General features: G+C 43.2%; 1 protein-coding gene across 1 annotated transcript in view; it reads right to left on the bottom strand.

Annotated features, from left to right (window-relative positions):
* Positions 1-27,806, bottom strand: part of LAPTM4B (lysosomal protein transmembrane 4 beta) — a 62,084-nt gene that overhangs the window by 7,367 nt on the left and 26,911 nt on the right. Inside the window, exons 5-6 of the mRNA XM_040587662.1 lie at positions 21,051-21,149; positions 13,258-13,353 (exon numbers count right to left, since the gene is read on the bottom strand). Of these exons, the coding sequence (XP_040443596.1) occupies positions 13,258-13,353; positions 21,051-21,149 (195 nt within the window). The remainder of the gene's footprint in view (positions 1-13,257; positions 13,354-21,050; positions 21,150-27,806) is intronic.

Genomic DNA, 27,806 nt, shown 5'->3' with positions numbered 1-27,806 from the left:
GAGCTATAGATTAAAATTTTCTATGGTAAGTGCTGAAGTTTGTAGTGAGCATTCGGGATGTTTTCTCAAACTTCAGCTTTTCAATAAAAACTCCTGTCTTTTATGCTTAAGGACTTCACACTGCATCAATACACAGTATATAGCCAGGGACAGGTGACAATGAATAGTTGAGTGGAATTAGGGTCATCACTACTGCAACTTAATCCTGGTCCTGTTGCTGACCTTTTGTGTTTTGACAAATCGTTTGACTTTGCCTTAGGAAGGTCTCCCATTTGTAAAACAGGCATATTGCTTGAAACAACTTAAAAGGTGTTGGAAACCTTGAGACAGATTTAAAACCCTCTTGGATGAAACTTGCATATGACTGCATGAGACAGGGACCACACTGTGGAAATATTTACAAACTAAATATATATTTGCAGAAATTTCAGCCTATGTCTGGAAACGTTTACTCCAATCTCTTCACCACAGATATGTATGCATTACGTACCGTTCTTCTGCAGAAGTGACCTTTACATTTCAAACACCCAAATGGTTACCAAGAATTCTTATGGGAGGCCTGTGCAAATACACAGGGAAGACAGGGAGAGGGGGCAAAAGGAGCCTTTTCTTTCCGACAGTTCACATACAAAATGTCAGTGGGTTCAGGTCTTACTCTCTCTTTACTGAAAAAGGGAGACAGAGTAACCACAAAGCAAACAGTGGCAGGCAGATGGCAAGAGGATTGCCAGAGTGCTGGACCAGGTGAAAGCGCCGAATCACAGGTATTTCCTCACCCGGGAGCCTCGGTCCAACGTGCAGTGCCTGGCCTGGTGATGGGACGAACACTGACACGGCTGCAGGCTGAAATACTGCCACTGCATGCTTTCCTTCCCTAATTCAGGATAAAGTTTCTCCTCAGCATAGCACAGGGCTGATGTGTCAGATTCAGGGACAACTGAATTGAAAGATGAGGTTTTAAGCAGCACACGCTCGGTTGCACCGGTCCTCTGCTCTGGGTTCACTCCATCTCAGCAATCCCAGCCTGAGACCAACCACAAGCTTGTACCAATCTGATGCCATTGTGCGGTCTGGAGAGGTTTTAACAGTATGTGATCACATTCACTAATTTCATGTTTACTACCCTGCTCTCCCGTCATTCACCCAGCCAAGAGGAGTAGAATTTCCTCCCACAGCCGCGGTGCTTTGAGGAGCCATTAGCTGCAACCCAAACCACACTCAGCTGCAGTGAAGCAAGCAGAAAGCCTACAGACAGCTCTACGGGGAAGGCTGCTGATGTGACCACCTGTCCAGTTCAAGATAGTCTCAACAGCTCTTGTGTACTGCTGAGTTTTTGACTATGCAAATATTATGAAGATCACCCAGGGAAAACAGAAGACTTCTGCGTGCCTAAACAGCTATAGCTGGCTGATTGCTTCACTTTTTATGCAGGAAAGGCTGAGAATAATTCTCCCTTTGCAATGTTTTCTTGTCACATTTGACAATGTGGTTTTCTTTGGAGAAGTCTGAGATTATAGAGGAAAATGTCACAGCACTAGCAAAACTAACCAGCTGCAACAAGGCTTTTACCATCCCATACCAGGTTAACTTCAATAAGTAGTTAGCACACCTTGCCCCAGCACGGCCACCAATCCCCACAAGGTTTCAAAATTCATCTACTATCCATGCTGTTTCTTCATCCTCTTCAGGCCAGCCCACCCTGCATCTTGCCTCTGCTGCATCCAACTCCAGGCCCCCTACTTCTCCCTGGGCCTCTACATGTAGCAAGGCACTCTCTCTCCTCCCTCTGCTTCTTCCTGGTCTCTCTTCAGCCAGGGCTCCTCTTCATACGGTCCTTAGAGCTATTTAAGTAATTAGCAGGAACCAGCCACAGCTACACATTATCCACATCAGCCAACCCACCGCCCCTGAACCCAGCCCACAGCTATATATTATCAAAGTTAATTAACCTGCCTTCATTCCTCTATAATTCCTCTACAAAAAATGTAGAATTAAGATGTATCTTTTGCTTAAAATTTTCAGAAATCCAGATCTTCTTAGCAGAGCTCAGCTTTGGAGATTCAAGGCACCAGATGAATCACTATGTATGACAATGAGCACTGGACTAGATCTAAATATCACTGATTTCATTATTAATTTTGTATTTTATTTGAAAGGAAATGAGCCTATAAATGTAGCATGTGTTTTATTCCCTGTACAACATTTACTGGAAGTTACTAGATATACTGATTTTACTGAGGCAGACTCTTCAAAAGTTTCTAACATTCCTGTACATAGGATGGGAAGAAGTAGCGTTTATCAAGAGTTTCTAAAGAAATGTGGGTTTTTCTACAATGAGTGCCCATGAGTTTTTAAGCCCCAGGCTTTTCAGATGTCTCAGAAATGAGTTACCCAAGGTCTTCTGCTACTTTTAAAAATTCAGTTCATAAACTCCAGGTGTAAACTGCACCTTTGATCTGGTCATCTGATCTGGTCATCTCTGAGGTAACTTCAGAAAAGTAGGTAATATTTGGCCCTGGAGAAAAGTTGATCATGCACACTGAGATTATCAAGGGAGAGAGATTGACTGAAACAGGATGTATTAAAACTAAATCCATCAATTAAAACTAAATTGAGAATTCAGAGTTTTCTCTTTAAGCCCTTAACATGAAGATACACTTTATGCTGACTGTATGAAAAGACTGACAGCCTTCAGGAGAAGAGACAGCTTCTTCCTAGCAGTGAAGAAACAGGAATAATAATAATTCTGTGGTGAGAAACAGTCAAGTGTTGCATACAAGACGAGCACTGGAGAAAGAAGTAGGGATTAGCTTTCATCCTGCTGCAGCTAAGCATGTGCATGTAGGGACAGCACTGCTGGATCAGATGAAAGGTCCATCCAAATCACAGCAATTAGTGACAGATGATGAAGACAGACAAGTGCAAGACAACGCAGAAGAAATGAAGAAGGAGCAGTGCAAGCATATATAGTCATGACTTGCCCAGAATATTCTCCGAACTGTTGGAAAGTTGAATGTCAAGGAATTGCTGAATTACTGGTCATATCTTTTAGGAATTTTTCTTCCACTGATTTTTCTAGCTTGCATTTGAACCCATGCTGACTTTTGGCACCCACAATGTCCTGTGGTAAGCAGTCCCACAAATACCTCCTTTGGTTTGCTATGAAACCTGCCGCTAGTTATTTCATTGAATGTCCTCCAGTTCTTTTGCTAAGGCAGTGAGCAGTCGCTCCTCCTTTACCTCCTCTGCCACTCATAATTTTAGAGACGTCTATCATTCTCTCTTGTTCTGTCCCTCTGTTATCCCACTAAGCATCCTTGCTTCCCTGCAGTGCAGTCTGCAGTTAATGTCTTCACACTAATAAACTCACTTGACAGTTCTGGGTCCAGGCTGAAGAAAGAGCTCCAAGACCGGGCATGTGGAGAACCATTAGAGTCAGGAGGGAGCTGGGGAGGGTGCTGACCTCCATCTGGATGAAGCTTCCTTCGTGCTCAGGAGAGCAGCAGGCATTTTTACCCACCTGACCTACGTTAGATGTTCTTCCAGATGAGATAAACTGCCCTTTAGAAGTAATTTTTACAAATAACTGCTCATAAATATCTGCTTCAGAGGTGGATGTTTACAATGTAAATGGCTGCTTTGGTCAAATGAGTCCAGTCAAAAGAACTGTTTCTGAGGAAGTCACAGAGCAATGTTTACAAGAAACCTATCCCATCTTTCTCTTTCTTCTTCCCACAAAAAAACCCCAAACTTTCCCATCTTTCTTTTTCTTCTTCCTCTGTCCCCAGATAAAAAAATCCCTGAGTAAGGGCCAAAACTTCATATGCCGTCCAAATCATGTTTAATGATATGAAATGAGAAATGTTTTACTTTGGTTTATGCACAGATGCTTTTCTTGAAAAGTTTGTCCAAATTGTGCTAGTTAATTACTATTTAAGGATTTCATGATATGTTGTCTGTCAAACAAATCCCAAGAAACCTTCCCCTCAACATGGACAGGAAGTATTTTCATGTTTATATGGATGCATTTCCTTTAGAAACCACACTGGAATGATTACAGATGGAGTAACTGGAAGCAGAATAGCTCAGAGATAATTTATAACCCCATTCAGCGAAGAAGTAGGCCTCAGTGCTGCAAAATCATCAGTGCAAAGTTCAAGTTGGTATGTTTTGTTCTCCTTTGACAAAACTGCTTGTTTATTTCAAGCCACCAGCTTTTTGAGACACTATGTAAGAAACTTTACACGAGTTTATGGATTTCTGTAATGAAGCAGCATAATGCTTTCAGCAGTCCAGATAGAGGAGTAAATGTATATATTACTAGGACACTGCAATATTTAGGGACAGATTGTGATTACCCTTGCGTGGGAAGAAAATTGGATTCAGGAAGCTATTGTCCTTTTCCATCATGTGCAACCTCATAAACGTCATCCAGAATAATGCTGTAATTACCCTCTCCATTCAAAGGCATGGAGGGATAGTCCACCTCAAGCCACAGAAGCCTTTTCTATGCCTTGGCCAGTCCTCTGCTGCTGCATATCATCATTTTGTATGGTGAGAACATAATTTATTTTTTTCAATTTTTCCTTCATTTTTTTTCAAAATGTGCATTTGCTGGAGGAGCACATGCTTTCTCAGGGGGTGCCTCCCTGCATGCCATCAGTACTGAAGACTTGCAGTATACTTTGGCTGTGTGTAACAAACAGTTGATGTGTCGTCCTGAGTGCAGAGACTGCAACAGAGCACCAGTCTTTGAATGGAGTTTTTGATTACTAACCCGCATGTCTTTCTAACCTTATCTCCTCTTACAATTACATTGTGTATCCCACTCAAGAGTTAACAAGACAAGAAACTAGGAGTAGCTCACACGGGGCAGCCAAATTGTTTAACAGGACTGGTCATCTCCCAAGAGCGTGGTTATCACAGCCATGCCTGCATTACACATATTGCTGGAAAGGCTTCTGTCTTATCTTCATCTCACCAGATGGACCGTTTTTCTCTATCTAGATGGCTAGGGACATTGGGTGACTAAATGTCAGTCTTTGGGCACCACAACAGAGAGATGGGCCAGTTGTAAAGTCTGGAGGTAGATTTTGAAGTCTCATTATAACATTTGGGAGCAGTGGGACCTGGGGTTTTGAGATGACCAATCTCTAGTTCTGTCTTCCATATGGTTTTTTCATTAATTTTCATTTTTATAGAAACACATTCTTTTGGTATCACTATTAAAAAGTAAGGCATAATATTGCCATATAAAATACAACTTTTCTTGCACAGTGTATTTAGGCATTTCCTAGTGAATGCTGAAGGGAAGCCTTTGTTTATAACCAAATTACTATAAAACTGTGTTAAAACTACAAAGGACTAGTGTCATGAAAGGCGATGAACTGACAGGGAGGGAAAAGTCTTACGTTTATATGAAAACCCCTTACTGTTAGTAAATCACATCTGTAAAGCACCTGTCAAGCAGAAACTCCCACAAACTTTTGCAGCTCTTCTAAATTTGGTACGTGAATGCCCACTCAGCCTTGTTCTTTCTGAAGCTAAGTGTTTGTCACAGAGTTCATTTAAAGCAGACCTCGCTCTCCTCACTGCTTGTAAGACAGAGGACTAAAACCATAAGTGCCACACAGTTTGGGACAGACCGCAGTGGGCAGTAAAGAGTCCTGAGGGACCCTTGGGAAGAGCGCAGTTGCTCTATGGGAGCTGTTAAAGGGAATTGAAGTCAGACTGAAAGAATGGTCCAGAAGCTGTAAGTAACCACAGGAAGCCAGACCTCTCGATTATTGTCACACCCTCAGCAAAAAATCTGCAGCTGGGTGCTCCTCTCTGGTAGGGAGCGGTTTGCTTTCATGCAGTCTCTAAGAGAACAATGCCACCTACTGAACCACCAGCTGCAGCAGCTCCCTCCCACCTATCTGATGCTCTTTCTCCATCTGCATAGTTTGTGGTGTTGGGGAAGCTTTGGCAGAGAGGCTGGGGGCTGGAGGGACTGGGATGCGCAAAGAGTTCCTCCTCCACTTGGCAGAGTGCTTGCACTGTGCAAGGGGATGCGATGCACAGACACAGTGCTGGTGCTGAGGGCAGGACGGCTCCCGGGAAGAGTACTCTGCAGAAGGGCAGGCTTCTAGAGTGGGCCGATTGCATGGCTATAACACCACAGCATGGCTAACTGCTGCCAGGACTGCCCCTTGCAGCCTGCTGCATTTCCCTGTTTGAACAATACCTGCCTGAGTCAATCCAGGCCTCCCCCACCCTTCGTTACTCCGTGTAACTGTGACTTGAGTCTGACCTGGAAAATTCACACATGGCTCAGTTTAACACCCATATATCCTTGGCAACAGGGATTTAAGTTGTCATCAGCTTTTGCCGCACTGATACGTATCCTTGGAATTATACTGAAGACTTTGACTCATTTTCTGAAGCCCGCAAAACAGCAGCTGTCAAATGGCAATGAATCGACCCTGTTAGAAAAAAAGGGTCTGTAAAGAAACACTGCAAATTTATAAACACTCTGGGTATTCCTACATTGCAACACTCCCAATTAGTGGATCCAAAAAGATATGGAAGATTTAAATTACACATCCCATTTCATGTCTTCTTTTTAATCTAATTATGAATGTTGAGAAAAGTTTTGTCTATTTCTATTGCAAAACTCCTGTGAATTGTCATGTATTAGAATAATTCCAGTATTTAAGCTGCAAATGTAAATACAGGTTTTGTGTTTAAAATAAAAATCTACCGGGGAAAACAGATAAACATGTGTATTTTGATCTTGTACTTTGACTTTTAAGTAAATTCAGTGCCTGTAATGACAGTCTCCAAATCGATACCATTAATAGCCTGTTCCAAACAGCACAGCTGGCTTCTGGCAGCAGCCACCTAGTAATAGGTGAGACCTATAACAGGAAGTGTGATTAGCAACCAGCACTTAAACAACAGAGCAAACAGGCAGCATGAAGCTCTTCAGACCACAGAGAACACTGGATTTTAAGACAAAATCCTTCCATAAACAAGGAAGCAATGGAAGAAAGAGCTGAGTATAGATGATAAGATGGGAGACTTTAAAAAAAAAAAAAAAAGAATAAAAATATCTTCGCTAAGATTAGAGGACAACTGACAAGAGATGGGACTTCACTGCAGTTAGCATATGAAATGCTGGAGCAGCTGAATAGCTGCTTGCTGGCAGATGCGGACTGTCATGATACTTGTCTTCAACTTGAAGTCAAACAGAAGAGGAGGAAGTGCACATGTTGCACAGGCACAGTAGCAAGACATGAATGTTGGCATCCACATGGAGCCTGAGCCCTTTCAAGAGTCTTTGATTAAAGACATTGCTTTGGGAATGTTTATAAGCACAATTCTGCAGAAAAACAGATCCAGGATTTAAAGCATATTCCCAGGTCTCACGTAGACTATTGCCTGTGGTTACTAACTAATCACCCCCTTTACTTCAAGCAATGGGTAGTTCTGCTTATACTTTTTTTTTTCCCCCCCTTGCCCCTGCTTCTTCTTCTTCTCTGCCTACTGTTTTACCTGCTTTCCCTCTTGCAGGTTTTATCAGCTTCCACTAGGGAAGGCCAGAGCTTCTCTGTCTGGACTGAGCTGGAGGCTCTGAGAAGGGCTCAGAGAGTGAGTCATGCCAGAGGTACTCATTTGTGGTCTTTGCTCACTTTAAAGTATGTTCATGGTTACTACTCACTGGAAAAAGACGTCTCTGATCTAGTGGCCCAGTAATAACATTATGCACACAAACTCCACACAAGCCCAGCTACCTGACGAACGTTGCCAAGTCTGTAGGATTTTTATGCCACACTATGGAAAATACCTTTAAAGCAGGATTTTTCTCCAAGTTGTCTTCTACTCTGACATGTACCATCCCCAGACTGGCTCAGTAGTAGGAAATCACAGGTCCCAAAGCAGCTATCAGAAAGAAGAGCTATTGCGCACGGTTTGCCTGCCTCTGGGCTCCATCTCACGCTTCAGTCTGTCTAAATGGCATGAGTCTAGGGGTCCTTCGCGCTGTCCTTAGCCAAACTAATCACCTGGCACGCATGAAGAATAACACAATAACACAAAGAATGGCTCTTCTAACCTTACCGAAGAATATTCTTCCTCTGCTCAGAGGAATCACCCAGCAGGACTGAAAGAACTAACTCTGCACTTCTCAAACAGGTGTGCTATTGCTTTGAGAAAGGGAGAGCAAACAAAAGTGTTGACAGATTAGTTACAGGCTTAGTTGCTGTCATGTCCACAGAAGGAATGCATCTGCATTGAAAAAACAAGTAACTTATTAACCACTGTGGATAAATCTATGTCAGATAGCATCTATTGGGGTGATTTGATAAAGTTCGTAAGGATCTAAATCCCACTTTGAAGAGAGATTTACGGCTTTACATTTTATCCCCGCTGGCAGCATGACCGGAGATGAAACTTGCATTGATTGGCTTCAGTGAGAGTTAAAAATAAACAGAATGAAATCCCCTGGCTGTCCAAGAACACAAAGGGGTTGTTCCTGCTCTGCAGAACAAAATGTCTAACTCTGGGTTATCTTCTGCACTCGTACATTGGCAACTTTTCCAAACTGGATGAACAGTTCTATGGTACTGCTGTCACATCTTAAATTACTGTAGAAAATGAATCTTCATCCATGGTGTGCTTGAGCAGTTGGCAGGAAAAAGCAGCCCCAGATTGGAAAAGTGGAAAAAATAATCTTCAGGTTATTATGGTTCACTGTGGGGGAGCCACCTTACTGCCATGTCAAAATGTCCTACAGACACCTCCAGAAACTGAGGGGAAGAAGTACTGGGAAAAAACTTAGAGGAGGGAGATGATACCATATCCCCAAGAGACACTGCTGTGGCTAAGGTACGGAGCTGGGTCCCCAGATCCTGGCATTATCAGCCCCTGGGGCATGAGGGTCACATCTTCCCACCAGCTGGGGTCCAGGGCATTCCCCTGCCCAGTGCCAGCTGGTCCCCCCACCCCTTAATGCAGTCTGTTCATGGAGCCAAACTGGGAATGTTCATGTGGTGTCTCCCTTTGACCAAAGGCCACAGAAGGAGGACCTCTCGTCTAACAGGGGCGGCAGGAATATCCCATTCACAGCCTGCAGTGGGGAGGATGCCCCTTTGTTCCAGATGGCACACTTGCAAAGAGGATGGCTTAAACCACTTACACTGAGTGACAGAAATCAAATTATCTGGCAGCTGATCAGCTGATAACTGTAGCTATTAGGTTAGTTAGAGTTCATATCTATGAGCATTATTTCTAAGAACCAGTTTGATCAGGGGGAACTAACTGGAAATTTCTGCGCTGGAAATTTCTCCTCCCCGCCCCAGGATCAGTCCACACTTGAGTTGTTTTCACGGCTTTTAGTGGTATGAAAATCAGACAGTTAGTAGGAAGGCAGAGAGACAGCTGAATATTTTTTAAAATGAAGCATTACTGAATTGGGGGCTGGCAGCAGAAAGGGGTCTGTAGAGAGGATCTCATGAGGAGCATGAAAGAAGGTACAACAGACGCAGGAGAGCGCCAGTGACTGGTGCTGGCAGACCAGTTCTGCACAAGGACAGAAAACATGAAAGCTCAACTCTTGCAAGGACATTATCAGTAGATTTCTACCATGCGACCAGCCAAGAAGAGGGATGAATACTGCTGTTGAGACCTGAACACTCTCAACATGAATTTACGGAGTCATGGTGGACTTGCTTTAGATATAAATGGGAGAAACTAGTTGTGAGACCCACCAAGGACTTCTTGAATGCAGAAAGACAAGCGACAAGGAACGCAGAACAAGAAGCAGGCTTGCACAGCTGTGCTTAATGAGTTATCCATTCTCCTAATTGAATCTGGATGTGAAGTGTAAGTGTGCTCACATACCTTACCATTAAGAAATGCAGTAAAACAAAAGATAATCTGGTTATTATTTTCAGAACAACTTCCTGGACTGAAGAACCAATTATATACAATCACAGCTCCTTACTCTTTTGAACCAAATCCTAGCACCCTATATTAAAGAAGTTTCCTTCTTTCCTAAGAGAGACACCTGTAATCCAAACCTCTCAGAAGGGTTCACAGCTGCTGCAGCCAGCAGGTAACTGTGGACCCTTCCTATCTCTTATGCCACAGCATCCCCTCTAGTAAGGATTCGATTGTTCTTGAGAAAAGCTCAGTCACTAATGTCTTTCCATTTAAATTCAAACACTTAAGACATATTTGCCAAGGATTCTGAGCAGGTAAAACAGGCAACTCCTAGTTCAAAGGTTAGAAGAAGGAAAATAATGATCTTTATGAAGGTATAAGTAAACTTCTATTTACTTGGCAATGAAAGATCCAGGAATGTGATTTTGCCAAGATGGTAATAGATCAGAGATATGAATAACTAGTGCAGCTGACATGCCCTCTCTTACAACAGACATAGGTCTCCCTTCAAAAAATGGCACACAACAATCAAGTAACCATAACACAAATGCAATTTTTATGGCTATTTAATTGTCTGTAATTTGAATTATTAGGGGACAGGGGTTTACCCATTCCTTTTATGTTTTCAGTACAAATTCTGCAGGCATACAGAATTTTGAATCCAAGGCTGAATTTGTTGATGATTTGTTATTGAAGGCAGAGATTTCTTTTTTTCCCTGGTGTGAAGGAGCCCTGCTGAAAGAAGTTTCTCGGCATCAATAAAAATGAAAAAACATCATTTAAGTAGAAAAGTACACTTGAGTGTTGGGGGTATATTATACAACTCGACAGACAGCAGTGATCTATCACAGGATTTCAGAATTTCATGAGGTTTCTTCAAGAGTCCTAAACTCTCAAAGGCCCTCAGCACTCAGCTTCCAAAGCCCTGTTCTTCCACACTTCATTTTGAATCCATTTTTATCCAGTTGTGTTGAGCTTACTTTTTTACAGTGAAGAGGGGTTGTTGAGAATGTCTCTCAAGGTAGACGTAGAAAAAAAATATCTTTTTGAGCCTGTGATTTGGGGGGAGTGAAGGGAGAGAAGAACAATATTCTGATTCACAGTGGAGATTGATGAGGATTTAACCCTACAAACTGTTGTTCCTTGCTGAAGCTCAGCAATGAGCAGAAGAAAGAAAGAGGCTGCTCAGGAGCACATCAGCTCCTCCATCACACTGCAGAGCGCACTGCACTGGTGAGTGTCCATGGGGCTTGTCAGGGAAGGATGTGCAAGAGATGGAGACAGACCAGGTCACCTAGAGCTGAAGGAGCTCATCCTGACTGGAGAGGAGCAGTCAGGCATGGTTTTGAATGAAGCTTGCCTCCACTCCAAATAAACAGTTCAAACCCCAGGCTGTTCGTGACTCTCCTCCTGCCTCTCTGGCTGGGCCTGAGAAACTCTTCCTCAGCAGCATTGCTCCTGAGACTTCCTGTATACTCCTGAACAAGAATTTTTGGGTGAATTTTTTTGATAGCTGACAAATTCCCAAACAGCTCTTTCTATAGAACCTGATCTAGCATCATCTCATTGAACGTACTTAGAAAGAACGAACAAAAATTGCATCATATCTGAAAGCAAGAGATTCTGACCATGTTCAGATTAAGAAGGTGTATGTATTAAGGAAAGGAGTCCAGTGGTCCAGGACACTAGTTAGGAATGCATAGCCTTTCTCAAAACCTGCCTCTGCCATAGCTGTTTTGCTAAATCAAGATAAGCAATGTGAAATTAAAACTCTCAGTGCAAGAATATGTCATCTGTGAACAGGATAACAAGGCTTCCTTGCCTTACAGAAACACAAGTGCTTTAACGATGAGGAGCCAGCTCAGAGCACTTTTGACAATTACTAAATACAAAAGTACCGAGAGGAGTTTTGGTAACCAGACATCTCTGAAAACCAGCCATTTGCTTTGTAAAGGCAGCAGTGAAGCAGGTGGTTTTAACGTTGTTTTTAAAAAGCCTAGCTAAATTTAGTTTCCAGATAACCAACTGATGGTCTCCCACCACCAACCCTGCCAGTTCTGTGGGTTGCAGTTAGCAATGTTTGAAGATGAGTTACAACTGCCCACAGGCTGAACAAAAGAGCTATCAAAACTATTTTACATAAAACTCCCGGTTTTACTCAAAGTAGATTCCAGTAAAGAAAGTAGTAACAAACCCATATTTTCATACTTAAACATCCTGGTTGCCAGCTCTGATCATAGTCCATAAAACTTCTTAGGCTTTTCTTAAAGCTCCAGGTATCGAAGACAAATAACTTTGCAAGAGTTACAGCTTTCATGTAATAGTAGTAAGTTTTCTAAGCCTTTGCAGCTGCACGGGAATCACTCATTCCAAATGTTTCAAGTTGGTGGTCTAATACCTCAGCCTGTGGAGACCACCCACTGTTAGGAAAACCTGAGGAAGGCAATCCTGAGCATTCTACCTAGATGATCCAAAGGACCAAGTTCACGCTGCTCCCATTCTGTTCTGTAAATGACGTAAAGACCCTCATTGCATAAGGCAGTGGAGTCACCCCAGGGACCACTTTGGCACAGCGCCCTCAGTGCGTGGCCTGGGTGGAACCCAGCAGCTCCACAGGGATGCCGCGGCAAACAGCACTGGCTCTTCCCAGGGACTCTTTCTTCTTGAATTCCTTCAGCGCCTTCTGCAACAAGCAAGACATTGCTTAGCGGTTGTGCCCTGCACCTAAACATGTCAGCACTAAACTGCTATAAAGTGAACTGACACCTTCTGTTCTTTTAGGTTAAAACCTGTTTCTTCATTTCTTTCATGTTGATCTTTGTTTCATACTGTCTCCTTACTATACAAAACCCATCGTGCGCTGGGAGGTGAATCACTGAACTTTTGTTGCCTTTTAGCTCCTCTCTGTGAGTGTGTAAATCACTACACCAGATGTTGAGTGTCCTAAATCAGTTTCTACAACTAAATCCACATTTCACAGTAGGTGTAGACCATAGCAGCCCTGGGTCCTAATCAGTCCCCCACTGTCCAGATCATCACAGAGCTCAAGAGTTCAGAAATGGGGGTCATTCCTGGGGCTACAAGAAAAGCTGTAGTTTATGCTTAACACAGATTCTTCAACAGATTATAGGCATAAAATAAAACTGTATTTTAGCAATAGATGTGACTTGCAACCATAGCGCACTAGTCTGTTGAATCTCAAGCCTAAACATAAGCAACAGATGAGGACTCTCAAAGGAATTAGGATAGTTAACTAAGGAGTCAGAAATTGATATAAAATAAAGCTATTAAACATATAATATTAGACAAGTGCTTGTGATGTATCATCCTTACCGCAGTGTCATTGGTGGTGATGTACACCAACACATCCGAGTTGTTTCTGCTGTTAATGTATCGGTAACAATTCCACACACAGCTTATCAAGTAACCCTGCAAAGAAAAGGAATTTATTATTCGGTGCAGAAAATAAACCACATACATTTTTCTGTTACAGCATTTCTATTCTTATATAAATAAGAATATGAGCTTGATAGAAGTTAGGGGGGTGAGGTGACTTTACAATCACTTTGCTGGTTGCAGTGACTGCAAGTATGTGTAGGGGATCTGTGAGTCATCAAACACTGTTCCTCATACCGATAGAGCTGGGGTTGAGTCTTGAGAAGAGAAGGCTCTGGGGACACCTCACTGTGGCCTTTCAGTATATAAAGGGGGCTTATAAGAAAGGTGGAGAGACTTTTTGCCAAGGCCTGTAGCAATAGGACAAGGGGCAATGGTTTTAAACCGAAAGGGGTCAGAGTTAGATTGGACATAAGGAAGAAACTTTTTATGATGAGGGTGGTGAGCCCCTGGGACAGGCTGCCCAGAGCAGCTGTGGATGCCCCATCCCTGGCAGTGCTCCAGGCCAGGCTGGATGGGGCTTTGAGCAGCCTGGTCTGGTGGAAGGTGTCCCTGCCTATGGCAGGGGGTTGAACTAGATGGTGTTTGAAGGTCCCTTCCAATCCAGACCTTCTGTGTTTATATGGTTCTGTGATTATGGATACTTGCGTTGCACTACAAGCTGCTCCTTCTTGGCAGAGATACTGTAATTTAGACCTATCGGAATGAAGTTTAATGTTCCAGATATTTAATATTACAGCATACTTAATGTAGACTAACTGTTTTGAAAAGAAACAGTTTCTTTGTGCCTGAGTATAGCTAAAGTAGTATGATTTTGTGTATATAACCTCCATTTTACTTAAATGAGCAGGTCACATACACTGGCTTACTTTCTTACACCTCTCTAGAAATACAGAGAGATAAGAGTTCAGTCAGACACCTCATTACTGTGCATGGGACACTGCATACCAGCAGGGGTGAGTTTTACAACATAAAATGAAAGTACAAGTTAGACTGTGAACAAAAAGAGAAGGTACTGCAGATGCAGAATGTCTCAGAGACAGCAGCAAAAAAATAAACAGAACCAGTTTTGGATTCCTCCATGGTAAAGATGTTTAAATATTGTCAACTAGGGGTTAGCAGTATTAGAAAGTGGAAGCAAACCCCAGTAAAAAGAGCACAAGCATGCTGGGGACTGAAGAATTGTCAAGCAAATTACAGGAAACCCTGGCCAATTACTATGGGATGATCCTATATATCATCTGCATTGTTTCAATACTTTGTTTCACTTAATTTGACATTAAATCAATGTATTCCATATGACAGGAATGGTCTGGGGTCTTCCTGCTCTTGCCTGACTAGAGAAAATAGCCAGTGTAAAAGTTTTTATTATCTGGAATTATTTCTGACCTTTTTATTGTTATTACAAATACTTCTTCTTCTTTTTTTTTTTTTTTTTTTTTTTTTCTTTTTTTTTTTCTTTTTTTTTTTCTTTTTTTTCCAGTATAAAGCAAAAAACCTGTTATTGCAGCAATAATCCCACCACAGGATTATAAACTTCACTGGTTTTGTTCTTGGAGCTCACTTGGCTCTGGGTAGGGCTGCTGCCTGGCAAACAACCAGTTGTCACCTTTTTTTTTGTTTTTTTTAAACTGGTTGGGCGAAGTGCTGACATCCATTATCTCCTTCACCAGCAGAAGAGATTCCAGTTTGGCCAGCAGAGATGAGCAAAGAAAGTGACTGAAAGGAAGACAAGAGGCAGTAACATGTGGAGGAGCAGGAGTCAGATCCTCAGCATGCCAGGGACAAGGCTGGCAGGACTAAAGAGTTCCCTTTGGAGCTTTCTCCTTCCCATGTAGTCACACATGACACTGATGTGGAGAACATGTTTTGATAGTGTCTAACTAATATTTTTACTTTGTAGGTTCTACATAGCAGTTTTTTCACAAACCTAGTGCGTGCAATTTAAAGCTCCAGCACGGATTGGATTTGCATGTGTGTCTCACTCTGAGTGAGTCATATTTTTGTGACTCACTTGCACTGATGACCTTCCAAAAGCCTCTTATCCTTTTGAGCTGCCCTGTGCTTCCACCCTCTCCAGAGCTGTCACACATGAGCTGTGTTTTTCAGGCTGCCACATGACTCACTGATGGCTCGGTTGCAGATCAGGAAGAGGTTTTTCCACCAGGGCCAAGCTGGCTGAAATTCAGTAGGTTTGCTTCCTCTTCTTTACAGCATCTTACAGACCCTGGATGACTTGGAGATGTTGCAGACTTTAACAATACTGTTGACCATCAAACGGGGAGAGCAAAAGGCTTGTGAAGTGAGCTGAGTCCCAAGGGAAGGTTAGACTGGCTCTATAGCCCAAGCTGTGGGCTATGTAAACCTGCCCCAGGCTACTGAAACAAGCGGAGTAAAGGCATGTACATGGAGAACCGCAACTTTTCCAGAACTAAAAAAAATGCCATTGTTAATTATAAATCATAATAAGTAGTTCAATAACTTTCAATGCTCAGATACTATGTGCTGAGAAAGGCAGAAGAGCTAGTACAGAACAGAGAGTGAATACAGCACACTTCTGTGGGGACACAGCCCTTCTTCGTAAGAAACCTTTTACATGAAGCTACCTGTTTGCAAACTAATTTCTATACTACTTCTCCCAGAATCCAAACTGAGGGAAGCCCCACTTCAGATAATACAGTCTTATCTGGGAGAAGCTAGCAAGAGATTTATTTCTGAATGCTTCTATTCCACCACACGTGGCGAATAAAAACACATTAAACCCCACAATGAACCCCTCCAGCTCTTCCAGCTCTGAGCCATAACTCTGACCAGCCCTGCTCCTGCATGCAGGGGCTGTTTCCCAGTGGGTGAGGTCTGCTCCAGCCCTTGATATAAAGAGGTCATCAGCCAGCACGCATCAAGTAATTGGCCCTAAGACACTGACCCACATATGGCTGAGAGCGGTGGCAGCTCCGAGCACGTCCTGCTCCAAGTGCTTTGGACATGTGCTGCTGGCCTGCAAATTGTGAGTCATGGAAACTTGTTTTCCTCAGCCTGTAACTTCTTTAAACTTGTTCCTAATCATTGTTTTCTACTGACGCTGCTACGCTGTTAAACGGGACTGCTGATTCGGTTACCGTATTCTTTCCTGAAAAACTTGGCTGAGGCTTCAAATACTGCTTTAAAATGTGGGGCTGGACATACGGTATATAAATATATTGATTTTTCTCTCAGGACATGAACGCTCACATTTGGAATAGGTCCTGCACAAAAGGCATGAGGTGACTTCAGCCTAATGCCCCCTCTGCGGCACTCCTGCACAGCGCAGCACAGCCTGCTGGCAGACCCCCTTGGGGGGGCAGCACCAAGCAGCCCCCACGTGAAAGGACGGGTGCGCAAGAAGGGCTGCGTGTGGAAACAGGCACTGTGCCTGCTTCTACCAGCTTTCAGCCTTCCCCTTTGAACGGTGGGAAATTACTTCAGCCCCTAAGGAACTGAAACCCACAGAACTCTGCAGCCCTGCCTCTCGCTGCCGTTACTGCACGTGCGCTTGTTAAGCGGCATAACGGCAGCAGCGCGCCGCGTGACTCCTGCTCATCAGGCACGTGCCCAACCAGCGGTCTGACCAGCATCTTTGTGGAAATTAGAGGCTGTTGTACCCTGTTGTTTCTTGTAACACAGCATGGAAAAGTCTGTGCCGATCTGGGTCACAGCAGCCCTCTGGGCAGCTCCCTCGCTGGCAGCAAGTGCAGGGTGAACGCCGCAGAGCCACCTCGGGTTAGGAGCTGTCTGCACTGAGTCCCGTTTTACTCTCCAGCTGCTTTGAATTTTCTATTTACAGAGCTGGGTTGGTCTTCAGTAACTGTTGAAAATCAGATAAAGATTTCTACACACACTGGAATTTATATGAAGATTTCAGAGGGATGCTAATGGCGGACAAGTTGGCCACACGTATTTCACGTGTTGGTGCCGCAGATGTGTGGATGAGATCTGCAGTTAAATCAATCTCAGCACACTAGAAAGTGTATCTTTTGAGTATTTTATAGTCAAAGAGGCTGTACAAGAACTATTGCTTGTAATTGCGGAGAAATGCTGTGATTGAAAAGAATTAATGATGTCAAACCAAACCACTGGCCGGCATCACTTTAAATGGGGCCAGGACATCATCTGTTGGCTCCCAGGCACACAGACTGGGGTATGCAATTTAAAGCAAATGACCCCTGCTTTAGAGATGCTTGTCCCATAGGTAACCTGCCACCAGAAAGCCCAGTGCTGGAACCTGTCTCAGGCTCTTGTGGAATAGGTGTCAACCTCGTGGCTCTGTGTTGGCCTTTCCTGGGAGTGAGGAGCAGAGCCTGGCTGCTGGGTCTGTGTTCATGGCCCTGACTGTGGCTCCATTGCCCCTGTAGGAAGGCAGCAGACACTGGGGTGATGCACTGCAGATCAGCGTTGCCCCTTGCCAGGAGGCATCCCCCTGGGCTGAGACATGAAATCTCTCGGGGTGAGCACAGAACTTCATTCTGCACCACCCTTCCCACCTGCTGAGGACACCAGAACCTGCGGAATGGTCTCATCTCCAGGCTGGACACCTTGTACACGCAGGTTATAGGCATATTATGGAGACCAGGGTTAATACCCAATTTGCTGAAGACCAGCCTGTCTCACTGAACTGAAATACCTTTTGGCTGCCCCCCTGGCAAGTACCTCTTCCTACCTCCTTTCCAGAAAAAGAAAGGCCAAAAAAGAAGAGGAGAAGCTGTTCTCTGCTGCTGCAGAGTGTTTGGAGCAAACTGGGGGAAAGGTTTATTCTGGTTGTGTTTGTGCTCACCTGAGCCTCGCTCACCTGAGCCTGGGGGACTTTGCCCACGGTGGGGAGGGGGAGGTTGAAGCCTCAGCAGCTGGGGCTGGCCAGAGGAAACTGAGGCCCCACTCCCCAAACCAGCTGCAGAGGACAGTGTGACTCAAAAGCCACTGTGTTGGCTACATGCCGTTTGAAGTGCTGCGTACAAGTACAGAAATACATTTGTGCTGCTGGATGTCCTTCCTCAGCTAGATAGCAAACACCTATGTTTCATGGTATGTAACTCCGGTTCAGTTTCCAGACAAACACAGTAAATGGAATAACACATTTTGGTCTACTCTGAAAAAAATTCTGAGTGAAACCACCTGAAATATCCATTAGCTGCTTCAGATCCAAGTAAATCCTAAAGACTAAAAAGACAAGTGCTTGTGTGTGGTTAGCTGGCTCGCTTTCTTCCAGCCGTCTCTTGCTCCCCTTCCCTTTTCAAAATCCCACGACTGCAAAGCACGAAACCACAATATAATACCACTATATCTTGATTTCTGCTCAGTAATGTTTTCCTTTGCATGTAGCTTCACCCAAAACAAAACTGTCATGATGCCAAATGCTTCTGAGGAATTGTGATTCTGTTTCATATTTCCCACCAGCTGAATGCACCTTTTCCTAATGTAGCTTTTCCTAGGTTACAATGTTTTGTTTTCTCTCCCTATTTCTAGTCAAACTCTAGAGGGAGAGGGAGCTCAGGCATATTTTTATGCACAGTACCTTTTCAGTCTCAGTATATAAACGTGGTACCATCTGTTAAGTCTATCAGTGATAAAGTGAGATGCATCTGATAGTGTCCAGCTTTCTTTTCACGGAGCAGATTCCATAAATCTGCATAGCAGCTCTTCTGGAAACACAAGAAATGCAAATGAAAATGCTAACTGGAATTTAGCATGTGTTTCTGTGTGAGTCATTTTTTGTGACTCATTTGCACGATAAAATACGTTGCTAGAACGAGCATTATATGAGCCACATATACTCTTGGAAAAAAAATGTGTTAGCCACTTTGAACCAAAATGGATCTTTTGCATTATTAATTTCATAGGTTTCTTTTTTCTGTAATAAGTATTTTTGTCATTCCACTTTCAGTTGCATTTTTTTTATAAGCTTGAGACTTCCTTGCCATACTTAGTCAATGAAATAACAGACCCACCTGGGGTAAAAATGAGATAATGGTTGCATCTGAGAAATATAGAGAGCACATCCCTTGTGGTACTTGCCAGACCTATTTATTACGTTCATACATATTTCTTAAAGGTGCAAACAAAAGCAAATGTACAGCTGTGAACATATAAAGCCAGAAGGCTAAGCTGTATTTCTAAATCACAGAAGAAAAGTGACTATGACTTCCAACAGCACCTTAAAATACCCTATCTGGTTTTTTTCAATTTTGAAGTAGCTTCAATAGTCTAATCGCCTCTTTTGTCACAATAAGTTTCCCTGTTCATGTTATCAAATGTGTTGTCTGGAAGCAACACCCCTGGTGTCACTGTGGCTTGTTGGGACTTCTCTAATCTAATGTAGAGAAAAAGCAAGAACTATTCTGAAATAAAACCCAACATAAGAAATACAAGAATGGCAGCACTGCACTGTATGAAACTTGCAGAAGGGTGCAAGAAGGGGGCAAACACACCAGCATACTTTCCAAGAGGTCCAAGGCTCAGGAGACTAGTTGAGCTACAGGTGGTTGTTTTTCATTCATTGATTTGTTTGATCTTATCCTGAGCTCCTTTTGGACTTCTGCTCCACACAGCAGTGGGGGCCTGACCTCGCTGGACCACAGACCTGGATGTGGTGGTTCCCACGAGCCTGTCCAGCTGTGCTGGGTGATGCTACATCTCCCCTTCCTCTGGTACTGCCAACTCCAGCCCCCTTACCTGCGAGGTTGGTGTAACAGCAAATAAATCATCAGTCCCTGTGCCCTTTTGCTGCCTGGTGTGACAGTCCTTTATGTTGCCCCTCCCAAGAGGGATCGTTGGGATCTATTTACCTGCTCTAAAACATCCTTTTTGAGATAGGGCACCAGAAGCGAATGCTTTTCCAGAGGCAGGAGGCATCAAAACGGGCAAAGAAATCTTTAGATTTCTGGCTTTCCTATTCCTTTCTTAATACTCTTAGCATTTGATTTATTTGTTTGACCAGAACTGAGCAGTAAGATAATATTTCCACAGGTGTATCTATTACAGCTACAAGATCCTTTTTTCAGGTGGTCATGTTGAGTTCAGAGCCCACTGCCGTGTCTGTGAAACAAGATTGTGCTGCTTCTGTGCCCAGTGCTTGGAATTTATCACCACTGAGTTTCTCTGCCATTTCATCACTCAGTCACTCAGTACCATGACATCCTTCTGCAAAGCTTTCTTGGCTGATTGTTTTCCCTATTTTGAAAGATGTTGCAAAAACCCCGTTGTTGTTAGATTTCCTTCCTCTTCCCAGACCTTTTATGAATGTACCAAACAGCATGGGTGTCACTGTTGTAAAGACTGATAAATTGTCCTTACTTTCTATTTCCTAGCTACAGTCTGTGAGATGACCTTTTCTCTTGTCCCCACACATCTCAGGGTGGTTTTTAAAGCCTTTGATGAGAGACTGCCAAACACCTTTTGAGAAACCAAGAAGTCTGTATCAACAGGCTCTCCTTTGCCCACTGGATGACCCACTCCTTCAAAGGATTTATGCCTCATGAGTTCCCCTACAAGCACCATGCTTCCCCATTGTGCCCTACATGTTTGTGTGTTTGTTTATGAGATTTTGCACTTTTTTTCCATAACATCTATCACTTTGCTCTGTATAGCTGTCAGGCTGCCTGGTCTGTGGTTACCTAGATCTATTCTAAAACCAGGCCTCCCAGCAAGGGACATTCCACCCATGACCAGGAGTAGACTATGCACAGTAATGCTCTTACCTTAAAAGCCAAAATGATACTTATGAAAAGGAGGATAATCACAACCAGACAGGTAGGGTTCACGGACATAATCTCTTCCTTGTAGGGAAAATTCGTGGGCTGCATAAGCAAAAATAAGCAAAACACCGTACGTTAATCCCACAAGTCATTTAAGAGCCATTCAATTAGTGCGCTCTATAATTAACAGCTTACAAAACTTTCTGTGATCTGCTAAACCAGGAGCTCTCTGCACCAACAACCTGTTTCAGTAAGTGTGGTTGGAAGAGGCACTGTGAATACTCAGCTGCCAAACATTCCCCGGAGGGCTGAGGGATTTGCTTTTTGCTTTGTATGTAGTATGGGCTGTCTTTTCTTCTGTGCACATTGGGCTTCTACCTCCCACAAACCAGCAAAGGACATCTCTCTGGCATCTTTGCAGCAGGAAACCTGCCATCCTGAGCAACGGAAGGCAAGTCCTTTACTTATTAAGTAATCATTACGCTGGCACTGGTTGCCAAAGACCAGTGGCAGCTCCTTCCAGAAAGTCAAAGTAGGAAAAGCTGGACAGCATGATCCTTTCACCAAAAGATTTGATCAAAAAACATTGGGTCTATTCTGCTCCATCTTATTTGGACTACTACTCCAGGAGCACTTGCCAGTGCTGCTGTCTGAGCACGTGCCCCATGGAGGCATGGGTCCTACAGAGAGGCAATGCCATGATTTCAAACTGAAATGTGCTCCAGGTCCTTCTGTTATCTCAGACATGAAATAGAGGTGACAAAATCAATCTTCCTACTTAGCATAGGCTCCAGTGATTTACAGCTGTGAGACACTTTAGGATCAGTGACTGAAAAACAACCTCTAAAAATGTTTTACTGTATTTGTTATCGCTTAAAGAAAACACACCCTTTAAAATTAACATTCCAAATCATTTTGCAGTATTGCAAGGCACAAGTTCCTGTTTCAGTTAGAATAAAACGCTGTTCACAGACAGAGCTGTTCTCCACAAAAGGCAGCTCTTCTGCAACAGCAGCTCATTATAACTGAATGCATTAGCTCCTTCCACACACAACTTCCTTTTCCCTTACAGGTCTAATTACTTAACCAGGCCAGCTCTGCATCCTTGTCAGGACAATTTAGACCAAGCTATAGCTGTATTCTTGGTGATGATGGTGTAAATCCAGAGTAACTCCTTAATACCCTTTATATCAGCACTCGACCCAGTGCATCAGGAAATTAGCTTTTTTTTTGGACAGCTGCTAGTGAGAATAGCTCTTTATTTAGCACTTCCATGAACTGTTCAGATTGGTTAACATCAACCGCAGTTGTAACCGTTAGCAGATAAATGTTACATAAGCACATTTTCCGCTTCTTCAGAGCAATGTTTCTGTTCCTGTACTGAATTTAATGGTTGAAGTTTTTATCACGTTATCTTCTTTGTCAAGGTACAGCTTTTGTAGGAAACTAGCTTGCTATAATTCAGGAAGTTGCTGCTTTTTTTTTTCCACAGAAGGTTATTGCTGAATATAGTGGATGCGGTCACCCAGAGACCAAGAAAGCAAGAGTATATGCCAAGAAAAGATGCACTGAAAAATAAACACAAACCTTATCTGCAGAAAATTTAAGTATTAGTGCCACAGCCTGCCCTCCTGTCTTCAGGAGGGAGGCCATGCACATGGGTAGAAAGTCCAGTCAGTTAAGAACAGTTACAGTAAAACTGACCCAAAACAATATTTTTGGTATTGACCTGCCATTAAAAAAACCAGTCAAACTAGTCTGTGAATGTAATAAAAAACTTCTAGTGAGGTTTTGGTCCTCCTCCACTCTGGTTTGGGGTACAAGTCAGTGGTCAAAGACTGGATGACTGCATACTGACTTAACCAGAGGTCAGCTTAACTGGGGCTTGCATGTGGGCAAGAGAAGGGCAGGAAAATGACCAAGATAGTTCCCGCTACTTTGAAGAGCAGGAACATCTGCTGGAGACATGAGCCCTGGCCAAGTCTGGGAGCTGCATGTGCTGTTGAGCAGTGCCTGGCCCTCCTTTACAGCAGCAGTGTTTCAGGTGAAAGGACAACAATTCAGCACTGAAAGCAGCAAGCCAAGAGAGCATGTGAGGAGCAAATGCTGTGGCTTGTCTCCTTCAGGCTCAGCTTTCCAGATCTCTGTCCTGAAGAGATGTGAGCTGTAAGCGAGCCCCAGAGAGGCAGTGGGTGCTGCACCCATGACATGGTCACCTATACCCACAGGTGCCCTGGAGATCTTGGTGTGGGGTGTGAAAATTGAAGCTGGCCCCTCCTGGAGCTTCCCGGCTTGCTGTGTGGGAGACAGAGCTTTCAGGTCTGTGATTAACATCCACGGAGCATCGGGACAGCAGAGAAGAAACTCCCTTTGTTTGCTAACCAGGCTGGTGGCACCTGCCAACCAGAAGAAGTTTAACGCTGGTTTGCCCAGGCTGGCCTACAGACAGCCTGATCTTGACTCACAACTACAAACCCCTTCAGTGCAGTAGGAAAAGCAATTTATAAAACCTGCTGCTTTTGGCAAAGAAGCAGGAAAGATGGTGGGAAGCATCTCAGCTGGCTCCAGGCTCACCTGGTGCAGGCACCATCATGGAGCTGGTGCCACCAGCAGGCCCTTGGGATCCTCCCATCGCAGCAGCTGCTCCCAAAATCTCATTCAGTCCCATAGAAATGGGTACCAACAGTGCTTCAGATGAATCAAAGACCCATTGCCCTCCACTGAGTGCAGTGATAAACACCAGTGTGGGTGTATGAGGTGGAAGGAGAAATCCTGCTCCTGTGCTGGGAATTTGCTCTCCTGTGGGGACACCCTGCTACTGGGAAGACCCTGGACACCGGGCTCAGTGCTGCAACTTCTGGGAAAAGCTCAGTGTCAAATGTTGATGAAGCTGAGACTGGAATACGGCTGGATGGGAAAAATCAAGCCTGTCCCCAGAAATACAGAAGTAATTTTGCTGCAGGACATGATGAAATTTTCTGCAGAAACAAGAGGTAGTTGTAGTGGTGTGATACTGGCATGCTAAAGTCATAATTAAAGCATCATTTATAACCTTGTCATGGACATGGAGAGGGCTGCATGCATAATAATATACCTGGTAAACTTTTAATTTTAAAAAAATTACTGCTTATACATAGCAAAGTTCTGTTAAAAAGAACCTAAAACTGGGATGGAAAGTATATTTCTACTGTATTGATATTGTACAAAGGCACAGGAAGAATAAGAAGTCCAAGGCTGAATCCCTTTCTCATTCCCTCAGTCTGCTTACATGACCTTTCACATTTTCCTTCCCCTTGGACCACAAAAAAATCCACTTTAAAAGATGGTCTGGATTCTCGTTCAACAGTTACAATCCTCTGACTAACAGAATCTTACAAAATTGAAAGAAAACAGCAATGTATCTGTAGAATTTTTAAAGCTCTACTATGAAGTTAGTAGTACTTCTTCTTTGGAATTATAAAGTGGCCTTGCAGATGTCAGAAAGCATATTCCTTTTTTAAGCTTTAGTTTATAGAAAACATTTTTGCAGGTTTAACCTTTTTTGTATTCTCTAGACATTTCCCCTAGGATTTAAAAGCTTGACTGATACCAGCTGAATTGTTAGACAGCAGCATTGCAGGTAGTGCCATAGTAAAGCTATTTAATATATTTTGACATTTTCTTCAGATGAATTGTAATTGTCCTGCTTTAATAAAAAACAAGTTTGCATAATTCACTTGCAGACTAACCTGTTCTGGACCTCTGCTTCAACTCCTTTTATATACTGTTATCAGATGACAGAAGATGAAGTGTTTAATTTGAAGGCTTTAGAAAGCCCATATACCAAAGATTTAGTGGGGTTAAAGAAATGTGCTTTAGGTCAAACTGCTTTAGACCACTACTGCTCCAAGTATCAAAAATATTTTTATTTTACACGCGATGGATTTACTGTATGTGAAGGTTTTTGTTTTTCTAGTGACAATGATAATGACCAAGATGTCCAACAAAACCCTTAGAAAGTTTTATCACATGGTCACCATAAAACATTTCAAATGCTAGATTTGTAACATCCACTTATTTTACACAACCTTTCATGCTGAGATACTCTTGGAATATATGGGAATTAAGTGGCATGCCTGTGTGCAACTGAGTATTTAAAGACGACAAAATGTTTCCAAAGGTGCTTGTGCCTCTGAAAGAAGCAGCCAATGCAAGCTGACGTTACCAAATAACCTGTGAACACAATGTTCCATATTTTACAGTTACAACATTTTCAACTAGGGCTCTGCCTTCCCTATTTATTATTATTGCTAAAAGTACATGGAGGGTTTCATAGTAGCTTGCAACTCATTGCTGATGGACTGAAATCTGGCAGGTGCACACCGAAGTGAATAGGTAACATAATTCTAGATACTAGTATAGGGAAGTAGAAATGGTTAAAAACACGGTGTTTTCAACTTAGAGCATGAAAAAAGTGTTCTTCTGAGACTGCCAAATATATTCCAATACCTAATGCATACCTTCTTCCAGATATTCAATAATGGATTTGGAGAACAATTGGGATTTTTCATTTCTGTTATGGAGCTGTGCTCCCTAAAATATCATTCCCCAAATTTAAAGCATTTTTAGAGGAATAAAAACTGTAAGAATGCCAGGAAGAAACGCAACCCTTGCTTTCTGCCTACCTTGGCAAACCTCTGCAAAGGGGGTAAGGGTAAGACGCCTTTTTTGTATGTCTTATTTATGGGCTTATTTATAAATCATCAGGAGGGATCACACCTAACTGGCATGACTAGGTCTCACCTACAGGGACAAGGTTATTTACTGCAGTCAGTCTTGCCCTAAACACAGTGTTTGAGATGGCAAACCTTTCTGCCATGAGTGTGTTAAAAAGTAGGGAAACAAGACCATGGGTACAAGCCTGTTTAACAATATTTGAGCACTGGCACTGCATTGATGGCATTATTACTAAAAAATTTGAAAAGCTTGGTTTTAGTTTCATCTCATTGTGTGTCTGACTATCTTCACATCTCCCTTTTGTTTTTGCCCCCTCGGTGTATTTGCTCCGAATCAAGTGCAACAACCTTTTGACAACCGATGCAGCCCTGCCAGGTAAGAGTAAGAGGGTACAAATGCTGAGCCATTTGTGCTTAGGACCACAGCTAAGACACAGGAGGCACGAACAGCTTCAAAGTAGATGCAGAACAGCCTCAAAACAGCTTCAAAACTTTGTTGAACAGGTGACATCAGTTGTACAAAATTCATCGGAGCTCTTGGTAGTTTTTGCCAATCACTGATCTCCACTGTGAATGTTAAAACAGAAATGACTCCTTGTTTCTAAATGAACTGAACTCGAACTAGCTTTTAGCTGCTCATTATCATTAGGCCTCACATTAATTTAAACAGCCCTTTAATACCTTTTCTCTGCATATGAAAACTCTAATGGCATCGCCTCTAGGTCTCCTTCCTCAGTAAATGAATCAGGAAAAGCTGATTGTCTCTCATCATTCTACAAGGTACCCCTCTTCTATACAGTTTTTGGAGGAACTTTTCTGCATGTTCTCTGACTTTTAAGCACTGTTCTTTACAACCAGACACTGTAAACAGGCAGATGAAACCCATGTCACCAACTGAGGCAGGAATTCTCCTTTCCCTTACTAATCATTGCTGTCGTCCACAAATCCCATGAGTAGTTTTTACAAACAGCAAAAAAAGACCCAGGTACTCTTGTTTTGGCACTTAGTTCCCTAGACTGCTTGCAGGGTCACTGCATCCCAAGTGAAATTGTCACACTGTATGCTCATCTGTATTCCTCAAGTATTTACATTCCTTTGCACTTAGTAACGTAGTACACATTAATGTCTGAACTCAGGTCCTCAGTCCGTCTAGCTCACTCTGATTAATGGCTCTGTCCTTAGTGCTATTTAATTCTTCATTGCTGTCCTGGCTTCAGCTGGGATAGAGTTAATTTTTTTCATAGTAGCTGGTACAGTGCTGTGTTTTGGATTTAGTATAAGAACAATGCTGATAGCACACTGATGTTTCAGTTGTTGCTAAGTAGTGCTTACTCTGAATCAAAGACTCCTCAAGTTCCCCGTGCTCTGCCAGTGGGGAGGTGCACAAGGAGCCAGGAGGGAGCAGAGCCAGGGCAGCTGACCCGAACTAGCCACAGGGATGTTCCATACCATAGAACTCATGCTCGGTATATAAACTGGAGGGAGTTGACCAGGGCCTGCTGATCGCTGCTGGGGGACTGGCTGGGCATCCGTCAGCAGGTGGTGGGCGATTGTTATCGGGCAACACTTGTATTTCTTGAGTTTTATTCCTCTCTCTCTTTTTGTTATCTCCCTATGATTAGTTTTACTTCTACTACTACATTTTACTTTCTTTCCATGATTAAACTGTTCTTAACTCAACCCATGGGTTTTACCTTTTTCCTGACTCTACTCCCCATCCCACATGGGGAGTGGGGGGAGTGAGTGAGTGGCTATGTAGTACTTAGTTGCTGTCTGAAGTTAAACCACAACAATTAATGTCTGTGTCAGCCACAGGTTTTATTAGAAGTGATTTTGCTGGGAAAAAGTCACAAGTACTGCTTCTGGGAAATGCAGAGATGTGCTCACTTCGGGCAATGCAGGTTAGAGTCTTTCAGAGGATGACACAGAACAGCTAGATTAGGCTCCTGCTCGCAACCTCCTGCTAGAAGGCTCAATCCCTCTAGACAGCGAGCCTGTGGAAGCTCTCCCAAGGCTGGCGTTAGCCTTTGTGAAGAGCCTTTTG

This window comes from Falco naumanni, chromosome 3, assembly GCF_017639655.2.
Source record: "Falco naumanni isolate bFalNau1 chromosome 3, bFalNau1.pat, whole genome shotgun sequence".
In the NCBI taxonomy this organism is placed as follows: Eukaryota; Metazoa; Chordata; class Aves; order Falconiformes; family Falconidae; genus Falco; species Falco naumanni.
Note: the sequence above shows the minus strand (reverse complement) of the source record. Positions and strands in the feature narration are given on the sequence as shown.